The sequence below is a fragment of the Anopheles aquasalis genome, chromosome 2, assembly GCF_943734665.1.
Source record: "Anopheles aquasalis chromosome 2, idAnoAquaMG_Q_19, whole genome shotgun sequence".
NCBI lineage: Eukaryota > Metazoa > Arthropoda > Insecta > Diptera > Culicidae > Anopheles > Anopheles aquasalis.
In genome coordinates, this window is record NC_064877.1 from 41,010,796 (window position 1) to 41,032,500 (window position 21,705).

The 21,705-nt window shown below is 48.4% G+C and overlaps 1 protein-coding gene across 1 annotated transcript in view; it reads right to left on the reverse strand.

Annotated features, from left to right (window-relative positions):
* Positions 1-21,076, reverse strand: part of LOC126581111 (protein pellino) — a 40,149-nt gene extending 19,073 nt beyond the window's left edge. The window contains exons 1-2 of the mRNA XM_050244573.1: positions 20,275-21,076; positions 3,972-4,061 (exon numbers count right to left, since the gene is read on the reverse strand). Of these exons, the coding sequence (XP_050100530.1) occupies positions 3,972-4,061; positions 20,275-20,285 (101 nt within the window). The 5' untranslated portion in view covers positions 20,286-21,076. The remainder of the gene's footprint in view (positions 1-3,971; positions 4,062-20,274) is intronic.
* Between the last annotated feature and the right edge of the window lie 629 nt (positions 21,077-21,705).

Consider the following 21,705-nt stretch of genomic DNA (forward strand, 5'->3'; position numbering starts at 1 on the left):
CTCCGCTCGTCCATCCGTTCATCGTTCGGTGGTTCGAGTCGCCCAGGTCGTAAAGACACACCTTTACGAGGTGAAAAAGCGCGCGTCGCTTTCGCAGAAGGACGGTATTAAGGGAACATAAATTGGGAGGCCACACAAACAATCCCCTCTTCCTATGTTGAAGCGCACCTCAAAGATCTCAAATCCTCTTTTATTTCCCGTTCCGTGTCGCTTGTGCTGTCTATTGAAGCAAACACCAGCCTCGGGACTCCCAGCCGGGCCGTGGGTCCCGGAAATCACACAGCGCATCCTAAAATCCGGACGAAGTCCCACCGGCAAACCACAGACCGCACGGAGCAGCGTAGAGGATTTACTTAATAATGTTTTATGAGAGCCTTACCATCCGGAGGCTTTTCGGGACGGTTCGTCGAGCGATCCCAAGGGCGATCGTTTAAGAGACGAAGATGATGTTACACGGAACCGAATGGCCAATGGTGAAGTGGCCTTCGCGTGCTATCCCGTTACCACACTCACCGGACACACAGCATCACATACAGAAGGATCGGCGGACTAGAATGCGAAAGTCATTCTCAATCAATCTTCGAAAGTTAATTTGGAAAAGGTACCAAGTCCACGGGACGGGGAGCAGAACTCGTGGCCGGCGCTGGAAGTCTCTTAAACTTCGCTCACCTCACTCCGATTCTAGCGACTTCCCGATTGAATGAGCAGCAGCATCAGGCGAGAGCTTCACCATGGATCTTGTTTGTTGTTGTTGTTGAGCGCTGGCTCCGTTGCTAGCTCCGACCGACCAACTTCTGGTACGCACCATTGATGAATTCTCGATCGACGACAACGAAGAACCGTGACGTTTACTGCTGGCTGACTGCTGGCTGGAGCGTAGAACCAAAACAACAGCCAGAGAACCGATAGCACCTTAGCCGCCAGTTCTCGGAAGGTGTTTCCAAAACCCTTCCTGTGAAGAAGCTAGATGGGATGGTTGGCAGCGAAGGAGCATAGCTAAGACGTACTAAATTAAATTTAGTATCTTCCAGCGTAATCTTTCCTCCGAAATCTGAAACGAGTTTCGGCCTCCAGCCGGGGGTTGCTTCGCACGAAGAGAAGCTTAATACCCCCTTCTCCCTCACCATTTTCTCATTTATTTTTACGTTCTTGGCTCACATCTTGCCCTTCTTCAAGACTCAGCGACACACAAAACACACGAACGCACACTAACCTCTATGCAGAGCATTCGCTTGCTGCCGATCCTCGATTCTATCCTGTGACGATCTTCGTCTAAAGCATTCGGTCATTCGGACCGAAGTGGAGGCCCCTTTGAGAAAGATCTCCAGATCTATCCTCGTCGGCTTGATGGACCATTGGACAGGGCGAGCACGCGTACTATTGTCAGCCCGGCGGGAGCGCGTGCTGGTGGACACCACAAGCTAATCGTTCTTTACGAGCAAACTCCCCCTGGCCTGGAGATCTTGGACGATGCTGCTGATCCGAAAAGCGACGAAGACATTCAAACACCAGAGTCTCCTCGGGCGAACGGAGGATGGATGTCGGTTGATAATGAGTTGAAGTTGGTGGGTGCGGTCGAAATCCGTCAACAAGAGAAGAAGGCACGGGAGAGAGAGATCAACGAGATTGATGATTTTTAATTCCAACCCAGAACCGAATGTCGGACGTTTGGTGCGTGCGTGCCAGAGACGCCTCAGAACGAAGCCAATCTCTCCGATGCGTTAATTGTGCGCGGCGTGTTGCTGGTCGGTATTTCTTTTTTCCTTCGATGACTTTAGAGGATCGGCCCGGAGCGATCCTCAAACATTTTTTCAAACCACAAACGTACACACGCAGACACACCAGACACCGATCAAACGAACGGGCACGTGAAGCGAAAGCCATCACAACAAGCGGCGGCAGCAACACAGAGCCCTACATTGTGTCCGGCCGTAGCGAGAGGACCTGTGCCCGCAAGAGTCAACATAACAGCTGGCGGCCATAACGAATCGTGCGACGGAACGAACCGACGAGCGAAGAAGAAGCGGCGAACGGATCAGTCGCTCGCTGTAACACGCACAACATGCTCCATCGCCACACGGAGAAGAAGAGGATCATGGAAGACGGATTAAATAAGCTCGCTGCTCTGCTCCGAGCGGATTTGCTGGCTGGCTGGAGTTGATGGACCGCAGAGTACAACACAAGGAGCAACCGGATTCGATGGGAGCTGGCTAGAATCGTCTTACCACAACAAGCTACGTCACGTCAAAAAGGTTAGCAGCCTCGAGCCGCTGGGGGACGGACGGCGGTTGGCTGTGAACTGGCGCAGAACGTGAACGAAAGCAACCCCCGAGGAAACCCTTTCGAGTGGTCAGTCTCAGACGCAACAACAGAAAAAGCATCTACTACAAAAAAACCACGGCCCTGCCATAGTGGATTGGTTTCATCCGGGATCCTCCAGCAGCTGGTAAATGCGTTCCCCGCTGGCCAAAGCAATTCCATTCCAAGGGGGGGATTTGCAGCACAATTATGCAATTTGAAGACAATGTAGCAACTTTGCGGTTACATTGTGATGGTGGTGCGAGAGGAGGGGACAGAGGATGGGACTTGAGATAGATAATCCCTTTTCCGAGGACAAAAGATCCCTCGCTTGGATGTGGTTTTTGTGCTCCGTTTGCCACATCCCTGGTGAATTACATTTTTCCTACATTATAATGTCACAGAAGTGAGCAACAACATCAAACAGTAAATGCAATCGTATGTGGAAAGCATTAAATGGGTAATTGTGTTAGTCAGTTTAAGGCGACCAGGAAGCGACAACGAAATCAATTCCCTCTGATTGATAGACCTAACATCTAAACATCGACACCGCGTGAGTGCATTCAGGACCACGGTACCAACACCATGGACCACCACCGTGTCCATCATAAACAAACAAACACCACGCGCGCTTGAGCATCTCTCTTTCTTCGTACCAGCCAGCCAGCCTAGGGGACATCCATTGATCCACGCGAGCGCACCGATGAAACGGAACCGGTTCCCAGGTCGTTCGGTCGGTTGGTCGGTCCGTTCGATCACCCACGGTTCAATATGGCGCCGCGCACGATACCGTATTGACGTATTGGGGTCTTTCGAAAGTTCTTTCGAGCCCTCCACCAGTTAGAAAGGAAGTTCCTGACGAGAGGGTGGGGAGCAGCGCGGCCAACAACTGGCACGAACCGGCCATAAATCGGCCCAAAAAACCGACGACCACCGTTCCGCTGTCCAGGGCACATCACGACGAGTCTCACAGACAAAACCGGAGCAAACGTCAGTCTGGCCTGCCTCTACTCGCCACTCTGCTCGATCACGAATCTCCACGAATCAATCGCGCTGGGCACGCGAGCCGTCGCTAGGGTCGCAGACTAATGGTGGCCCATTTTTCCTCCGGGTCATTCTTGCTTTCCATTCGCGTTTCCTTGCATCTTCGACGGTAGGTGAGAGAGTAGAGTATACAATACATATCATGATTTGGCCTCTTATACTCGTTGCTCTCTTGCTCTCTCTACTATGCTCCACCTCCACACTCTTTAATGCCACGATCGGAACGGTGTGCGCCCTCACCAAGGGAGCCATCATGGCGGTGTGTGAAGTGTGTCGGTGGAGAAAATCGAAAGGAAAAGGCTCCAGGTTCACTTTCTTCTCTTCTGAACCCACTTATGATATGCTCAAGCTTCTCAAAGGAATCGCTTCCCCGGTAGATCACCACCGTTTGTGGCGGGACTTGGTGACAGCGCGCCTTCCTTTTTGGCAAATCCTCGCAAACAGATTGCAGAGGGCAGACCGCGAGAGATAGCGAGCGTATTTCAATCTAAAATATATAAACGAACTTTGAGTTCCCGTATCCGGCACAAACCGCCGAAATCAGCGCAACAACCACAGGCGGACCAACAATGATGACAAAGACGAGCGTTCCAGCGAGCAACAATGACAGAGACGAGCGTTCCACTTACCCTAGTATCACCAATTCGCCGTATCTCACGCGGGGTTTATCTGTGTCTGCATCACTCTCCGTGATTATCGGAGACTCTGTGCCGTCAGTTCTGCAAATAGAGAAAGAGAGAGAAAGAAAAAAAGGAAGCATAAGAGATGAGCAGTGAAAGCAGCAGCATTAAGATGGAACAACCCTGCAAACGTATGAATTATGATCAGCATAAAATAAGCGCCCAAAATACCCCTTCTCCCTCCCAATACCATCATCAATTACGTACGCATTAGCTGCACACCATAAATGGTTGATGGAGCGCGGCTTAATCCTCACAAGACGGAATGATTTTAAATTGTTTTTCTTACCCCAAAAAAAAAAAGCCCCCGAGATCGGTGAGACGAGCCACCTCTCACGCAACACTATTGCCGCCATAATTTTTGGCGAATCACTGCTATGCCGACGAGTTCCCACCAAAGGCTACCACCAGCAGCAGCATCATCATCATCATCATCATCACCATCACTGTTGGCCTTCAAAACGTGAGCTATGCAAAGGCGAACTAGGAAAGGAAAGCCATCGCGAGGGTCTGCGCACTCATTTCGTGGTAAAAAAAAAGAAGCGTGGAAAAGCGACCACGAAATCCGCGACGACGACGACGACGAACGATGAGGTGACCCAATGGCGCTTCTGCTTCCAAACAAACGTGCAGAAACAATAACCAAGGCAGAGAGGTGACGGCGAGGTGCCCTCGAAGAGAAATTGCCAAGAAAATTTGCCACCGAGATGGAGAGTTCCGTTCGAGAGTGGTAATTGTTGCGTTAGACCCACCGCGTCTATGCGTGTGATTGCGCGCGCTTTGGGGACAAACGATCAAATCCTTGATGATGACCGCAAATCCGACGACAAATCAACATTCAAGCGAGCCTCCCAGCACCGTTGGGGGCACAGTTTATCGGATTAAAAAAAATAAATAAATTGGAACACAGCGGTCGGTCCCTGTGGTCGGTCGAGTCGAGCCGAGCCGAGCCGAAATAGATTACGAGGATTATGTACCAGCAGAAACCCATGGAGGTTCATCTCCCGCAACGATGATTCCGTGCAGACCCGTCCTGTGCCAGGTCTGCATGAAGTCCAAGTATACATCTTCAAACTAACATCTGGTAGTCATTGGGGATACGGTGGGCCTGTGGACTGGTGATGCGCGATCGTTCTACAGTCTCCCATCAACTACAGTCAATCGTAAATTATGATGACTAACTCTAGCCTCTTCTCCGAGGGCGGCCTTCGAGTGCTGTGGAAGCAATAATCGGGAATAAATTGTTCGAGAAAATTTTTCTCTTATTTATAGCGTTCGAAGTGTGCGACAACGACACAGGTCTCGTCGTCGCCGACGCCGCCGCCCACAGCGAGGTCACATCCGAGATGCCTAGCCAGCTTTCCGAGATGCCTAGCCAGAAGCATTAAGCGCTCTGCGGAAAGAGACACTGCGATTACGATATGATAGCGATCATTGGGCATGAATGGAAATCGTGATACATGCCAAGAAGGAAAGACAGACGGATCTACAACGGTTCGTTTGAAGATCTACAATGTTGTCTGCTTACAATGTAACGTACCACGTGAAAGCAGGAGCTTTATCACAGATTCCGACTCTCCCGACAAGAAAATGCTGGAGTGGAGTGCCCACTGCTCGCCAAGCAAACAGAAAACGATTTCTCAAAGATCGACGTCGGCGTAAAAATAAACCAACCTAATGCTAAGCACACAGTCATCCCACAAGCCCCCCTTCCCCTCCCGAGGGAGCTGAAGAGACCGAAAAGACGAGTTTCGCCTTATGGCCCACGAATCGACATTAGAAGACCTCCTCCGAGTTCGGCCATCGAATCCGTAGCTACTGCCACTCTATCTTAAGACATTCAAATGTTCTTTCCCGGGAAGAATCATCATCAGGCACAAAGCATCGCCTTCATCGTCTTCATCTCTACGCTCCACGTGTTCGAGTACGGAACTCGAGTTCAATGACATGCCGCGACGCACTGGATGACGATTCCGATGGACACTAGGGTGTCCAGCACCGAGGCGTGTGTTGCGAGTCGAGTCACACCAACCATCAAATCCATAAATACTCTTCGGTACCATAAAACGTGTCCGGATGCCGGATGGGCGAATGAAAAGACAAATCAAGAACTGAGGGCGATCACTCTCTCGCCCTCTCTCTTTCTCTCTCGTCGGGAGTATTTAATCAAACATTAGTTGGACATTTTATTGATTTCTGGTGGCCCCTTTCACCCTTCTCTAGAGACACTGCACGATCGTTCGGTGCTAAAGATTGATAAGTAAGTAATGAGACAGCCTCAGCCGGGGCCCGCGTGAGGGCCTAGGCCACTATTAATTATGAAAATTGTTCCACAGTGCTGACCGTAGTCACACTTCCTGGTCGCAACCAAGCGCCACCAGAAATTGACATTTGGCCTTCCACACTTCCTTCCAGCGATCCCTCTTCCTGCCACCGAACACCGCGTAGTAATCCGCTAAGTAGCGGAATCGATCAACAACATGGCACACGCGTCGCAGTGTGCACAGGAACGAACACCAGCAATCATCGACCCGACCGACGAGAATGCAATCAAATATTCACACGGCACAGGCCCCTGATGCGGCTGTCGGCCGGTGGTCGGCCGAGATCCGTTGAAGGTTTAATCGATTAAGGGGTTGATAACGGTGGAGTGCAGCGCGCCGAGCGCTAGGTCATTCCATCGGTCGATCAGCCTCTCCTCAGCAGTCGTCGTGCAAGGCCCTCCCCCCCCCCCCCCCCCCCCCGCCCAACACCAGCACCAGCACCGGTACATCGTGTAACACGTCGCTGTCTCCACGGCACACACGCCAATCGTAGTAATTACAAGTCACGAACGGGGTCCAAGGCACTTACAGCACCGGATGAGCGGAGCGGATGATGAGGATGGCGCAGCGGTTGACGTCAGCCCGCAACACTTGACTATTGTGATGGCGGCGTCGATCTGCGTTCTGAGGTGTTTCGATGATGATGGAATGGCGGGCGGGGAGGCCCACGATTAAGTCGTTCGACTGCACGGTTAGCCGGCCCCGGAAGAGATCAGCTGTGAGTCTCTCCAACTGCCGTCGCTCCGTGCATGCAACACAAACAAGCGCACCCCGCATGTTATTGATTTTCAACGCAGGAGAAGCATTTGTTGTTGCTGTTGTTGCTCGCTTATCAGCAGCAATCGGAATGCAATCTCGTCTGGTAGTTCTATGTGCAGCTACTGCGTACAATGGCGTTGTAGATGGTATTCTCACGCGAATCAAACATTAGGTGACGCGTGACGAGAAAGTACCATTATGAGGTGTTACCAGTTGTGGTGAAATTGTGTTTTCATCTTCTTTTCCTTCTTCGTTTCGGTATAAAGCAATTGGCCGTGCTGAGAAAGTCAAATCACCAACCAATTATGTCATAAATTGAATGGTGCACACCGTTCAACACGGATCTAGCATTTCTCATTATTGAACATTCAACATCATGTTACCATACCTTCAACCAAACATACTAGAGGAGCTTTTTCATCAACCTAATATGATTAAGGTGAGATCACAGAGGTGTACGATCAGTAGAGATCGAATTATGACTTCAATTCCATTTGCCATTGAACTACATGTGAGTCAACCATTTAATGTGCAGTAAAGTGATCATTACCATTTTACACTACTACCATCATTGGCCGATGAAGTCATTGCATAATCTCAGAATGGCGTCATAATACCTTCCGCCAAATCGCAATAGGAGTTCATGCGAACGCACGAACGTGCATCCCCCTAACATGTGAGACAGACAGTGCAGCAGATCCAACAGGGCCAACAAACTACGCCGTACCACAAAAGCTGATAAGTCAACCCTACAGTCAATAACAAATAGTCAAAACAAGCATCTGTTAACGATTGTCGCTCCATTTTTACAGGCGAACGAACGACGGAACAAGATCACGGGAAAAGGCACTGGTAGATGGTCCTTTTTCCGCGTTCTATTCTGTGTTCTTGACATCGTACACCACCGGTGATAAAACAATCAACTAGCCCCACGCAGCCCTCGACAATAGCGAAGATAGCGAAATTGCTTCCGGCGGTGGCAGACGGCGACTGGACTGGTGCGCTGCGCGGGGCAAAAAAAAGACAGCAAACGGTAACACCGATAAGACTCGAGTGTGCCAGTGCGGCCTCCGAAAGTGGACAACCAACAAACGAGCAAGCAGCCTAAAAAGAGCAAGCACTCCACCTTGCTTGCTGGCCACGCTCTCTTGAGACGCGTCTGTCATTTTGATGCGGTCCGACGTTGCTCTTTGTTCTACGCCATTAGAAGTGCTTCCACCCAGCACATGACGCGTCTTAGAATGGGGCCTGCTGATCTAGCTGTGCCGACACAGACACACAGACAGACACTCCAAACACCTCGAATCCATTGCCATGTCCGATGGTTGCTCGCAGCGTCGCCACCGTCGTCGCCGTGGTCCTTTGTCGCGCGGATGGCGCTTTGTCAGTTATGATAGAAGCGGCGCAAAAGATGCGGACGAAGGATTAGGTGAGCTGCATACAGAATTGCTCCAGCAATTATCGTAACGTCTCATCGCATCCGGGGCGGTCTCTCGCTCTACGGCGCGGTATCCCGAAGAACCTACAATGATATCGCCGCTAATCAGCCGCATTAGAGATGGATAAGATTACGGAGCGGGGTCGCGGCAAGGTGTTATGGCAACAAGTGGCCATAACACCCACGAGCGAGCTTGAAGGAGTGGCCGGTTTGTGCAGATCAACGGCATTACATGCAGACGGACGGAACTAATGAACGGCAGAGCGTTGTTAACGGGTCACTGGGAACCCGAGCGATGCTGGCCAATTACACGATTCCAGCATGATTCCTTTGTCTTCGCTGGCTCGTCCGGTGCGGGCAGCAGCAGCAGCTGGCGCCATTTTTTTTTTTGCAATTCCCTCGTGGTGGTGAGCTCGTTCCCTGATTTGCTGTGCTGCTTTCCGGTTGTAGCTACAGACTTTTCCCCTTTTTTCGTTGTCTCCCGGTTTCAGTTCCAAGGCAAGCGATCTGCTTCCCAAAACTGATGCAAAACTCTGCTGCTATCAAGCACTCTTTCGTTGCTTTCGTTGACATCGCAGACAACGATGATGAGATCGTCCGTCAGCTCGAGCGTACACACGAACACAGCTGTCCTATCAGCTGCTAGACGCCGTAGTAGTGGCCATACCAGAAAGTGGAGACACACACAGCGTACAGCGGGAAATTCCATCGGTCCAGCGCGCTCGATCAAAGTCATGGACAGAATCGTCGCTCGCCGCCGCCCAGTCTCTTCTCGTTCTGTCGCGCCAACACACACTTTCTTCTCGTTCTAGCGGGCCCCGGGCTGGAAGGAACGAAAGGGAACCCCTGCGGCCGCCACCACCACCTAACCCGGGGCCGGTCTGGTCGCTACGTGGCGGAGTTTAATGACCGCGCTAACGGTGCCACCAAAGCAACCCCGCCAGCTGGTGACCGTAGCTGGCGGAACTCTTCCGCAGAATCATTTAACGCGCTACCGACCTCACACCGCCGGTTTCATTGCTGATCCCTGACCGATCGACGGCTGGCGTCATCTGTGCTGTGCTGGGCGCGCGTTGCGTTGCCCTGGGTCTGGCTTGGAATCGCGGCGAATGGCGGCGCCGCTGCGTGAACGCAAATCGCGTACGGCCACCGTAAACAAAGCACAACACAACGGCAGAACATACAACGGCAACAATTGATCGCGTGGCGGCCATGGCGGCGATTGAAGCACCGTACCGTATCGGGAAGGCGTGCAAAATGGCGTCAAAGAACGAGTGTTTTGCGGTAACGGAGAGTTCTGTGCGATGATCGGATCTGAAAGACGCTCGAGTACTAGTGGGAGGAGAGAGGCGTACCGACACACCATACCACTTGCCCTCCGGCCGGTCAGTCAATCGTGACGACATCACGCGGCTCTTACCGGCCGGTGTTTCAGGATCGGGGCGGTTCAGTGCGCTTCAACGCTTGATCGTCGGAACAGTGACAGCTGGTGAATTGTATGAAGTAACATTTCAGAATCGCAATTACTTATTGGCTTTCTAAAAGTAATACCAAAACTACAGAAACTTAATCTTGAAATACACGAGCGTAACAGTGAAATAATATCTCGATCGATTGGAAGGTCCGCTCTTACTAAAACATCAACGTTAGAATGAGACTCATGGATATATCTTAAGCATGAATGGTTTATTTCAGTCAGTTTGCTTATACGTTCTAGTCCAGACGATACAACTATGGCTAGAACAAAAGCAAAACTTGACACTAACGGCAAAAACCGCTCAATAAGATCTCAGACTGTAAGATTGTGATAAGCTCCCCACGGTCCTGATGGATAATCTTCCGGCGCATTGTTTTGTTTAAATTTATGGCTTCTGGGCACCTGGCATGAATTTAAACAGCTAAAACCAACTCATCAAGTGGCTCAGCGCATGTACCATCAATTGGCATATACGTGTCTTCCGTCGCGCATCTTTACTCATCGTTAATCAAAATGCGGAACGCAATTAAGCTTAGCAAACGACGCCATAAAAGGAGGCACGTGACAAATACGATCCTCGAAGCTTTTTAAACGTCGACGAAACGAATCCGATCATCTCGTATCACGTCCTTTACCGTTTATCAATTGTGCTATAATACAAAACACCAATTAAGACTAGCCGCGCGGCTTCGACTGTAAACATGTTGAAACGAAAATCTCAAATAACGAAACTTCCCAAAAACAGGTTGCCCCCCGGGGGACGGTTAAGAAACATCCGCTTATCGCGCGCACTGTACGTTGCGCCGACCAACGGACAATGCCACCAAGGCCATAGCTAGAATCGCTTGCGAAAGAGCTTCCTGCGAGTACAAATATTGGATTTTGTAAATGTGAAGCGCCCCTACCACACGCACGCAGAACGTTATCGCCGCGTACTCTCTACCAGCCGTATCTGAACCAACATACCGAGCTTGGGATCGCAACACCGGATAAAGGTTATAAATCCGAAACCTTTCCAGCGAAACCGGGAACCCTCAGCGATGCATCAGCGATCCGCTTTCTAACGATCGACGAGCCGAGAACGCGCCAACCCGCGGTACCTGAGCGACCGCCATAAACGAACCGCCCTCCAACGATCTTCGAGCCGTGAACCAGGCTATCCAGTTATCACCGAGTCCTGTAACAACATCCGCTGAAGGATGAGCCATAAACGGTTGGCGAAAACATCGGTGGGACTTAAATCAACGTCCGCTACCCTGAAGGAGGGATCGTCATCGCTAGGCAACAGGCACAAACAGGATCAACACCATCGGGCGGCGAGAAACATCAGCGACGTTCGTAACCACGATCCTGCGCATCATAAACGGCGGGTTTTCCCTAAAACCCCACGTATGTCCAGCACCACCAGCGCCGTACCCTCAGCGACGGTATCGAACAACATCGGCATCCTACGTATCCTGAATGGTGGGTTTTTCCCAGACCCAACGGACGTTCAGCAGCATCGGCGGCGCTCTACCCTCAACGCTAGGTAGAAGGACATAGGTGTGCGGGAGAGTAGTGGGAAGGCTGCACGTCGAAGAATGCGGTAAAAACAGATAAAAGAGCTAGAGTAAGAATAAACGGGGCTCAGTTCCTGAAAGAGATTTCCAGTGTCGACTTCGTCATTTTTCCGAAGAAATTGGTGACAGCGGTTCTGTCCCGCTAAGTTTTAATTACGGAACCAATCCCGTTTTACATTCTGGTGACAGCGATTCTGCCCCGCTAAGTTTTTAAAGTACGGGAATCAAACCCGTTACAACGTGGTGACAGCGGTGGGATATCGAAATCCCGTGTGGACTAGTAATTACCCGGTGGGTGACGAACACCATACAGTGCGACGCCTCGAGGCTAATTTAAAGTGAAATTGAAAACAAAGTGTGAAATCCCAGTGCAACTGATATGTGTCGATATCATAATCAACAGTGAACTGTACAGACAGAAGAGATAGAAGGAATAGTTTTTGAGGAAGAACAGCGACCGGAATCAGTGACTGTAGCCAATTTTTGTTCAAGTTTATTTTATACATACCAAAGTGAAAATGGGTTATGTGTTCCCGGTAGAGATCGCCTACCGTGTGATCCCGGAATATTCGGGACAGGCAGAAGAACTGGACAACTTTTTATCGCAGGCAGACTTTATAGCCTCGCTAATACCAAAAGGTGAATCAACAGAACCTTTGGCTGGTTTAGTTTTATCCAAGCTGAGAGGCACAGCTTTGGAATCTCGGAGAAAATTCAAAGGAAAAGACTGGAAGAACCTACGAAGTGAATTAGTGAGTGAATTCAAGAGTGAGATTCGGCTGGAAAGGATCATACACGATCTGGAAACCCTACAACAGTTACCATCGGAGACATACAAGGAATACTGCAAAAGGAGTAAAAAGATAATAGAATTGATCGAGCAATTCGAGGACGGTTTTTCCCAGAAACAATACATGCAGAGATGCATCAGAATGCATTTTTTGGCCGGATTGCGCGACAAAGAGGTTCAATATGCAGGATTGCGTGCAGAGAGTAAGGATTTCCATCAGCTAGTGAAATATTTAGAAACAATCTACCATGAAATAGACGAGATAAAGGAACTCGAGGGCCGTCTGATAAATTTTGAATTATCATCGAAAGAGAAATCAGAAAACCAACAGCAGCATAGTGAAAGGAATGATTACTACGATCGACAGGATCAGCGAAGGCAGAATGATGAATACCATAATGATAACCGCAAAAGGTATCAGGAAGATAACCGCAATAGGAATCAGGATAACAATCACAATAGATACTATGAAAATGGAAATCGCGGGAGCAACATTTTTTCAAAAAACTCCAAAAATCTAGGGATGGGGAGACAAACGAGTCTCCCGAAAATTCAAGTAGCTCTTGCAAACGAACAAGGAATAAGCAGTCACGAACTGGATAGTTCAATCAAAGGTATGTGCTTCATAAACCTAAGCACTTCATTAAATAGAGATTATTCCACAAAGTTTTTGATTGACACGGGTGCCTCAGTCAGTTTATTAAGACTGGACGAAGCTAGAAGGATAGGTATAAAATATGTTGATATAACTACACAAAAGACGCTTCTCGGAGTTAATGGCTCGACCATACGGACTCTCGGTTTTTGCAGAGTGAAGTTGATAGTTGAAGGCGAAGAATGTATAGCCAATTTTCACATAATAGACGATTTGTCAGTGCCAGGAATCATAGGGATGGATTTTTTAAAATCAACCGGAGCATGTATAGATCTTTATACTAACACATTAATGCTTAAAACAAGGAAATCGACAAAGCAAGAGACACCATCTCCTAGTCAAAGTGTTTGCACAGGTTTACAGAATATACCTAACCACGACGTTCCTAAAGAACGAACAAATACAGTGGAGGGCATACACCTAAGTACCACGTTAGATTACGTGAGAACGAATGCACGAAGCACAATCTCCAAAAGCAACATCAACGACACTAAACGTAAATTTGTGATGTCATTCGGAAATACTATACCAACGTACAGTCGAACCGATTATAACCCAACAAACCAATTAAAGATAAATCCTTTTAGTAGAAAACACTGTTACTCAAGAAGAGAACATTTGGATCCCGGAGAGGAACACTTCGAACAATGTCAAGTAAAAAGAATAGGAACCTCTCGCAACCAACAAAATTACTTTCCGACAAATAGAAATCATGCGAATAATATCTTTACGAAGAAGGCAAAGCTACGAGTAATTCTGAAATGAAATTAAGGACAATCGTTCGGGGAACACGGAACCTAACAACGGAAAGTAATAAGGAATATGTATCAAGGAATTTAATGAAAGAAAAGATGAGGAATGAGGAAAAAGGAATACTATTATAAAAAAAAAAAAAAAAGGCGAAGAGTTTGAGAAGCACATGTGGCAAGTGTGAATCGTTTAGCAAGGTTAAAAGAGCAAAGGAGCTTACAAAATTTAAGAGATGAAGAGATATGTGTGAAACAAGTAATTAGAAATTCGAGCGAATGTATGGATCAAGAGATAAGAACAGACGTACAGAAAAGTTTGGTAATATGAAAACAATGGAAGTTACGGAGGAAAACAATACGAAATTTTGGAGGTCTACATTACGGTTGACAGAGAAAACAAAACATATAGCGCAGTACAGCGATCATCAAGCATCGCAGAGCCACGAGTCCGACCCAACGCGCCACGACACCTACCAGCTTGATGCTATTTCCGTCAAGTCGGGCCTCAAGCTTTTCCTAAGGGAGGGGGAGATGAAGCGCCCCTACCACACGCACGCAGAACGTTATCGCCGCGTACTCTCTACCAGCCGTATCTGAACCAACATACCGAGCTTGGGATCGCAACACCGGATAAAGGTTATAAATCCGAAACCTTTCCAGCGAAACCGGGAACCCTCAGCGATGCATCAGCGATCCGCTTTCTAACGATCGACGAGCCGAGAACGCGCCAACCCGCGGTACCTGAGCGACCGCCATAAACGAACCGCCCTCCAACGATCTTCGAGCCGTGAACCAGGCTATCCAGTTATCACCGAGTCCTGTAACAACATCCGCTGAAGGATGAGCCATAAACGGTTGGCGAAAACATCGGTGGGACTTAAATCAACGTCCGCTACCCTGAAGGAGGGATCGTCATCGCTAGGCAACAGGCACAAACAGGATCAACACCATCGGGCGGCGAGAAACATCAGCGACGTTCGTAACCACGATCCTGCGCATCATAAACGGCGGGTTTTCCCTAAAACCCCACGTATGTCCAGCACCACCAGCGCCGTACCCTCAGCGACGGTATCGAACAACATCGGCATCCTACGTATCCTGAATGGTGGGTTTTTCCCAGACCCAACGGACGTTCAGCAGCATCGGCGGCGCTCTACCCTCAACGCTAGGTAGAAGGACATAGGTGTGCGGGAGAGTAGTGGGAAGGCTGCACGTCGAAGAATGCGGTAAAAACAGATAAAAGAGCTAGAGTAAGAATAAACGGGGCTCAGTTCCTGAAAGAGATTTCCAGTGTCGACTTCGTCATTTTTCCGAAGAAATTGGTGACAGCGGTTCTGTCCCGCTAAGTTTTAATTACGGAACCAATCCCGTTTTACATTCTGGTGACAGCGATTCTGCCCCGCTAAGTTTTTAAAGTACGGGAATCAAACCCGTTACAAATGTTTTCCTCCGTTATCTTATCACACGGAACCGTGGTACTTCACCACGTTTCAACGACCGGGAGAGTGCCAGTCTCCCGGCAGCCGATGTAAAAGGTTCCGATACATCTTATATAATAAAAAGTGACTTCCAGGCAAATGGAAGGGAAAACGCTCTGACGCCATGTCCCGTCCGTATCGTCGAGCGATAACGCGTTCCAAGCGACAGTAATGCACCGTCCTCTTGGCAACGTTACCGGCTGGGAGGCGGTGGTAAACGCTACACAACAATTTCGAAACAATAACGTGCCTCTATGTTATGCATATTTTCTGACTTTCTGGTCGCAACAAGGGCAAAGCTTGTTCTGGCCCGTCGCGGGCGGCTAATGTCAAGCGAAGGAGAAGTGTTTTACATTTATAATCAGCTGGGGATCGATTTTTCTAGAACCAGCGGCCCCCCCTCTAGGGCGTTCCACACGAACCTCAACGCAAGCGTCCGTTCGCTCACTCGCTCTCTCTCTCTCTCCAGGGCAGGGAACTTGTGGACCACATCCCGTGACCGTGATGCACAAAAGCATCGCATCGCATCGATCGATTGGCGCTTGCCGGCAGCAGGTGCACCGCCACCACCTTTGGCGTTCGTGGCCATTTGAACTTGACCGGACCGGGGAGAGCATTTCCACCCTCCCGGGGGGGGGGGGGGGTTGGCTTGACGCGGTGACGCGAAACAACGCTAAAGGTGACGTCATCGATGTCCTTTCACAATAACTGTTTTGTGCTCGACTTCCCCCGTTGGATGAAAGCACTCTCTTCTTCTGTGTAATGTGCTCCTTGCTATGAAGAAACCATCATTACCACTAACCCAGCGGCACGGGTATCAAAATGGCGGAAGACAGCTGCACTCGTTGGACAATTCCTTCCTTTGGCTCCTCTTATTTGATCGAAAACGTCCTGTTCCGGACCTCGTCGTCATCCAAAAGGAGGGCGACCCAATAAAAAAAAAACGGACATCTGACTGACCATCATCACACCGTTGGATGGTTGGTTGGTTCGCTATGATGGTGAAACGGTTAACGGCAGCTGCCACGAACGAATGGATGGTAGCCGTGCGTTGTGGTTATGCTTCGTTGACCCTTTGTTGCACAGCAAGTAGTGGAGTACAACACTTTTTGGGGGGATAAATTTGCAAAATTAACAAAAACGAAAGACAGCTGCCGAGTCACGCTGCTGTCCAAAGTGCCAAAAATGCTTAGCTTGGTACACCGATGAACAGTGAACAGTGCTGGAGGGTTCGCTAACGTGTGTGTTGACGGCACCGCCGCCAAGCTTACATCACTCGATACAAATCGATATCATCGAGCGTAACGCAATCCGCATCCAAGTATTATATATACACACACTTTATATCTTTATATATATCTACAGATATGACATTGCTTGGATTGCATCATGCGCACCGTTCGATTGACCGTAAAATTAATTAGCAGTTTATGAGCAAACAGAATGCCATAAAGCCAAACTATCGTAATGAAGCAAACGTCTCGAGCGTCTTGACGAGTTTCCGAGGCTCGAGACGTCCGACGTCACCTTCGCTTGCTGTCTAAATTTGACCTACACAATAGCGGGGCAGCGAGTGGCCGGTAAAAGCATCACGAAAGTAGCGTGGCAATCATTCTTGAGACAGGATCGGTTGGCTAATAGCCTCGGATCGGAAAACACTGTGAACAATCGCAACGTGGGACCTTCGTGGCTGTCACCACGCGTAGCCATTTCCATCGTCGCAGAAGAACGCCACGATCCAGGCTATAATGGAGCCATCGTCTGGCAGGCTCTAGTGAGCTAGGTCATGCAATGGCTACCTGCAAATCTCATACATCATCATTATGAGTCATTTCAGGCGAAACCGTGCCCATGCGTCATCCGTGACATGTCACGCAAATCTCTTCAAAACCGCTCCCCCGGGACCGCTGTCAATCTGCCTCGGCTTGATTGCGTCCAGCGTGTCCTCGGAGTGAACTGCGACCATTGTGTTGTGAAACACCGAAGCCGAAGGCGCAAAAAAAATGGGACTTTGCACGGAAGTTCGAGCAGCTAATGGAAGAAGAACTAGAGCATGCACCATCACCGGTGTCTGATGGTGTGGACCGACCCCCTATTTATGTTGCAATGTTCTTTGGGTGATTGCGAAATAATGCCAAAGGTGATCGTCGCAGAGCTGCGAATTCTATAAGGTTCAGATGGAAGATGGAATCCGATATCGCTCCATCCCGAATTGCTGCTCTAATCAACTTTGTTACTGCCGCCTTTCCAACAGAAAACAGTGACCCGGGAAGAGGAATTGATAGGGGTGTTTTTTTTAATGTACAACTGATGATTACGATGAGTTCTATTCTATACCGCGGCCTTGGGGGATTAATGGCAGCCTGCAGCAATTGAGATGCTGTCATCAACATATTAATGGAAGACGTAAAACCGTAGCTCACATTCGTGTCGTCCTGTTAGGGCAGTGATTAATGAGCTAATAACGAGGAATGGAATGAGAATCACTGTTTGATATTGAAACCACACGTACAGCTGAGTGCGATGAATAGCGATTGGTGCTGCGTGCAACAAGACATAGGAGTTATGAGAACCATAAAATCAATACGATTTTTTTACGAAAATGAGATCAAAATAGATGCATAACAGGGCTAGAATGTAAGATGGGGAATAGAATGCTTGAAGCTCTGAAACGTTGCAAGTTTACAAACTACCGAACAAGATCGTTCTTTGTTCAATTGCGTGTTCGTTGTTAGTCAGCAAAATAAACTCCAATCAATTGATTTTTTTAATTGCCTCGATATAGGTGCATAGTTCTAGTATCCCATCAAGAAGATTCACTCGTTTTATGCTTCCAGAGCAGCATTTTGATTTGTTTCACAAGCATGTGTAATGACAGGGCACGAGTAAGGACTCATAATCAAAATCCTAAAACCTTCGCCGGGAATCTGGCTTACATTAGAAGCGAGTGTTCCCTTTACTTGATTGTCCACAACTATCAAAATCATGAGGTATGTTTCAACAACAATGATGCATCTATTTGGTGGCACTAATCCGTTTCAATGGTCACATTAGTAACGATTTCATAAGATTAACAATGATTTTGATTAAAATACTCGAGGATTGCACAAAGACATTCCTTTGGGAAGTAATGATTATTGTTCACAAACGTGGTTGTGATAATTTTGGGGTGGATCACTATATAAAATGATCATTACATCACTATATAATATGATCTTACTGCTAGTGTTCAGACACGTCTCCTGTTACTAATGACGATGCCTGCAGCAGACCGAATCACGAAGGACTGATTGCCAATCAACGGAGGGTTTATCCAAAGGCCTAGAGGCCTTTCCAAAGATCAATTGCCACCATCATAAGCTAAGCGCATGAAACTAAAGCCGTCAGCTGGCGCCGAAGGATATTGCCGAGTGTTGGTTGCAGGCCGGCATATCGACGACGCCGGGTGTGTCTAAAAATACGGCACACCACGCTAGTCGAGAGTGACTCGAAAATGGCAAGGTGCGTTTCGGGAAGAAATTGCCATTTTTGTGACCATAATTCATAATGACATCGTTCAACTTCAAGCGATCGGTTCACCAGAAAGCTAAAGAAACTCCGATGGAGGAACCGCAGCGATGGCGCCAATAGCGGCCATTCGCAGCCCCACCAAACCAATCGAGCCGGGTGATGGCGGCTTTGGGTAACGCATCATCATCGTCATCATCAGGCGACGCGACATCATCTGTCGCATTAAGTATTTATGGCGCCTTTGCATAAGACAGTAGGCAACAGGAAATACCGCAGTCAGCACCTTCAGATTGTTCCGCTCGTTTGCTGGCTTTCTAGTCATCCCTGTTGTCTCCCGTCTTTCAGTTGGCAGCTGGCAGTAATAATCAAATCCTCCAGGATTGACACCCAGCAGGGACTGTATTACAAAATGATAAAGAATGTACCAGCAGCACAACGACGAATTTCTGGCAATTTTGCTGATACATCAAGCCCGGAATTTCCGCACTTGTCTTGGTAAAACAATACGGTTACTTATGAAAAATGTAATCGAGTTATTAGTGGCCATTCACGTTCGTTCAATGCAAAAACCTCTCCATGTACTGCATTTTCCACAACAATAAACAAAATTACTTTTAATATCATTTTCAACATGAGAATTGACAATCGAGAATACATCTTTGCGAAATAAATCTAAAGCTGAAAATGCGATTTCTTGGAACCACTATTTGCCACACCATCATTGAACATAAAATCCCAAAAAGAAATGTTTGAATTTTTTTTATGGAACACCCTGTATTCGTCACACTTATTAGAAACCTCCTACGCCGCGGTGTTGTGTGACAACAGCTCATCCGGGTGTGTATTCAATTTCCTCGCTATTTTACTGCGAAAGGATCGAAGGCCATCCCAATCCCGGAATATCCTTGGGCAACGAACGCCTCCTTTGAGTCAGCTGTTATGACACGGACGCAGGTACGCATCCCTCTCGTTGTGCACCACCAACGGTTCGGCGACCGACCGCTCTAAAGTGCAGTACGTCCGAGAATAACTCCCGCTGGCGGTATCTCTCTCTCTCTCTCTTCCGTTGTTCCTCGCAGGTTCTAAGCCAGCAACCGGCAGCAGGTAGGAAAAAGGAACGGGGTTCGATCCCACATCCTAGCCTGCTTGGACTGAGAGCAAGAGAGCTGCCACTTTAGCTCTGCATGCATGCGGAACAATTCATATTTCATCTCGTGTCGCAGTAAACTGGGAAGGCCTTCGGGCCAGGCGATTCCGGGCGAATAAAAGAATGGACGACCGAATAGACAAGGATCGAATTTCACGCTCACGGGTCACACTGATGCAGGCGAAGCGACGCTCCAGGAAGACTCGCTGAGTTCCAACCACCTTCGGAGTGAAAATATTCCCACCCCACCATTTATCATCTTTTTTGGGGGATTTGGACATTCGGTTTCGTGTTAATAATAGCGTCCAGTGTTTTTTCTACTTTCGTCAAATCTCCGGGAGACCTTCGGGGGCACCGTAAACTCACCGTTTCACCATGCTTTCGACGACGTTCGTTCCGTTGGTCTCCGTTATGTCGGCGCTTTCCTCGACCGAGCCTATCGTGTGGACCGTGGTTGCAGTTCGTTCCGCACTCACCACCGGAGGGGTGTGCGCGGAAACGGACTAACGAGCTCGCGGCAGCAACAACAACAACCACCACCTCCAGACGAGCAGCCTCCAGCTCCTGCGACGACGGCGACGCTTTTTTCACTTTTCTCCACCGATTTTCACGCACCAAACCACACTATTGATCTTTGCTACGGATTGCTGCTGGGCCACAGGCAAACACGCCAAGCGACTTTCCCAACCAATATCGAACACTGGGCACGCACGCCAAACACCCACTCGCGCGTTGTGGGTGATCGTTGTGGGTGTATCTTCCTTTCAACTCCGGGCACAAAAGAGCAGCCGCACCACGCAATCGCACCAACCACGGGCAGCACAAACTCAAAAGGACATCACCACCACCAAACAAAAACAAATCACCACCGAGGAGCCTTTCCTTTCCTTTCCTTTCCTTTCCTGCACAGCACAAAATGAGGCTCTCGCTCCCGATTTTCTCGCTGAACGAGGCTTGCTAGATTTCACGGAACAAAAAAACCTTTTTGTGGCTGGACAACCGCACAAGAAACAATCGCGGATACGCGCACACCGAGCGGAAACTGTAGGAGGCAACCCCGAGACAGGGCGACAGGGGAGCGACGACTTGAATTTACCCTTTTCGCGCACGAAGTGGCTTCGATTCAACAGAAGCTTGAAGAATTTTCCTTTTTTCGCAGCAGCGGACAACAACAAGCGCGTTCGATCCGTTTTTATCGACTGTCACTTCTACTTCTCACTTTTCCGTCACAAAGACGTCACCGAAGCCGAGCAACAAATTGCCATATTTGATTTTATTTTTGACAATAAAGAGTATCATTTGCTTAATCACTAACTAACATAGATTTTTTATTCTATATCTAATACAAACCGTAAATTCCCCTTCCCTCATCCAGAAAGCTGAAAAAGTTATTAAATATTTAACCCCTTAAATTATGCAATTCTGTAGCGATGCAGACACCTTATGAAGGACCATACGCAATAAACCAATAGGCAATTTCATTTTGGCATAGATTAAACTATTTATATTGAGTTAATAAGGTGTATTTACTAGTATTTTTTGTCTATTTTCAATCAAGCTTTGCAAGATTTTGAGCTTTTGTGTCGAAAATCGCAAACTTTGTGAACAGAGGTTTGCTTGTTGGGTTCAAGCATAAGCTGAGATCACACCAAGCCGAATCACGTGGTGTTTACTCAGTTTTCTGTCGCGTCCAAATGCGAGTGTTTGGCAAAAAGCCCAAGAAAACTGCACTTTCGACAGAAAAGTGAGTAAATGCCACGTGATTTTTCTCTTAAGTACAGAAACACTTCAGACAAG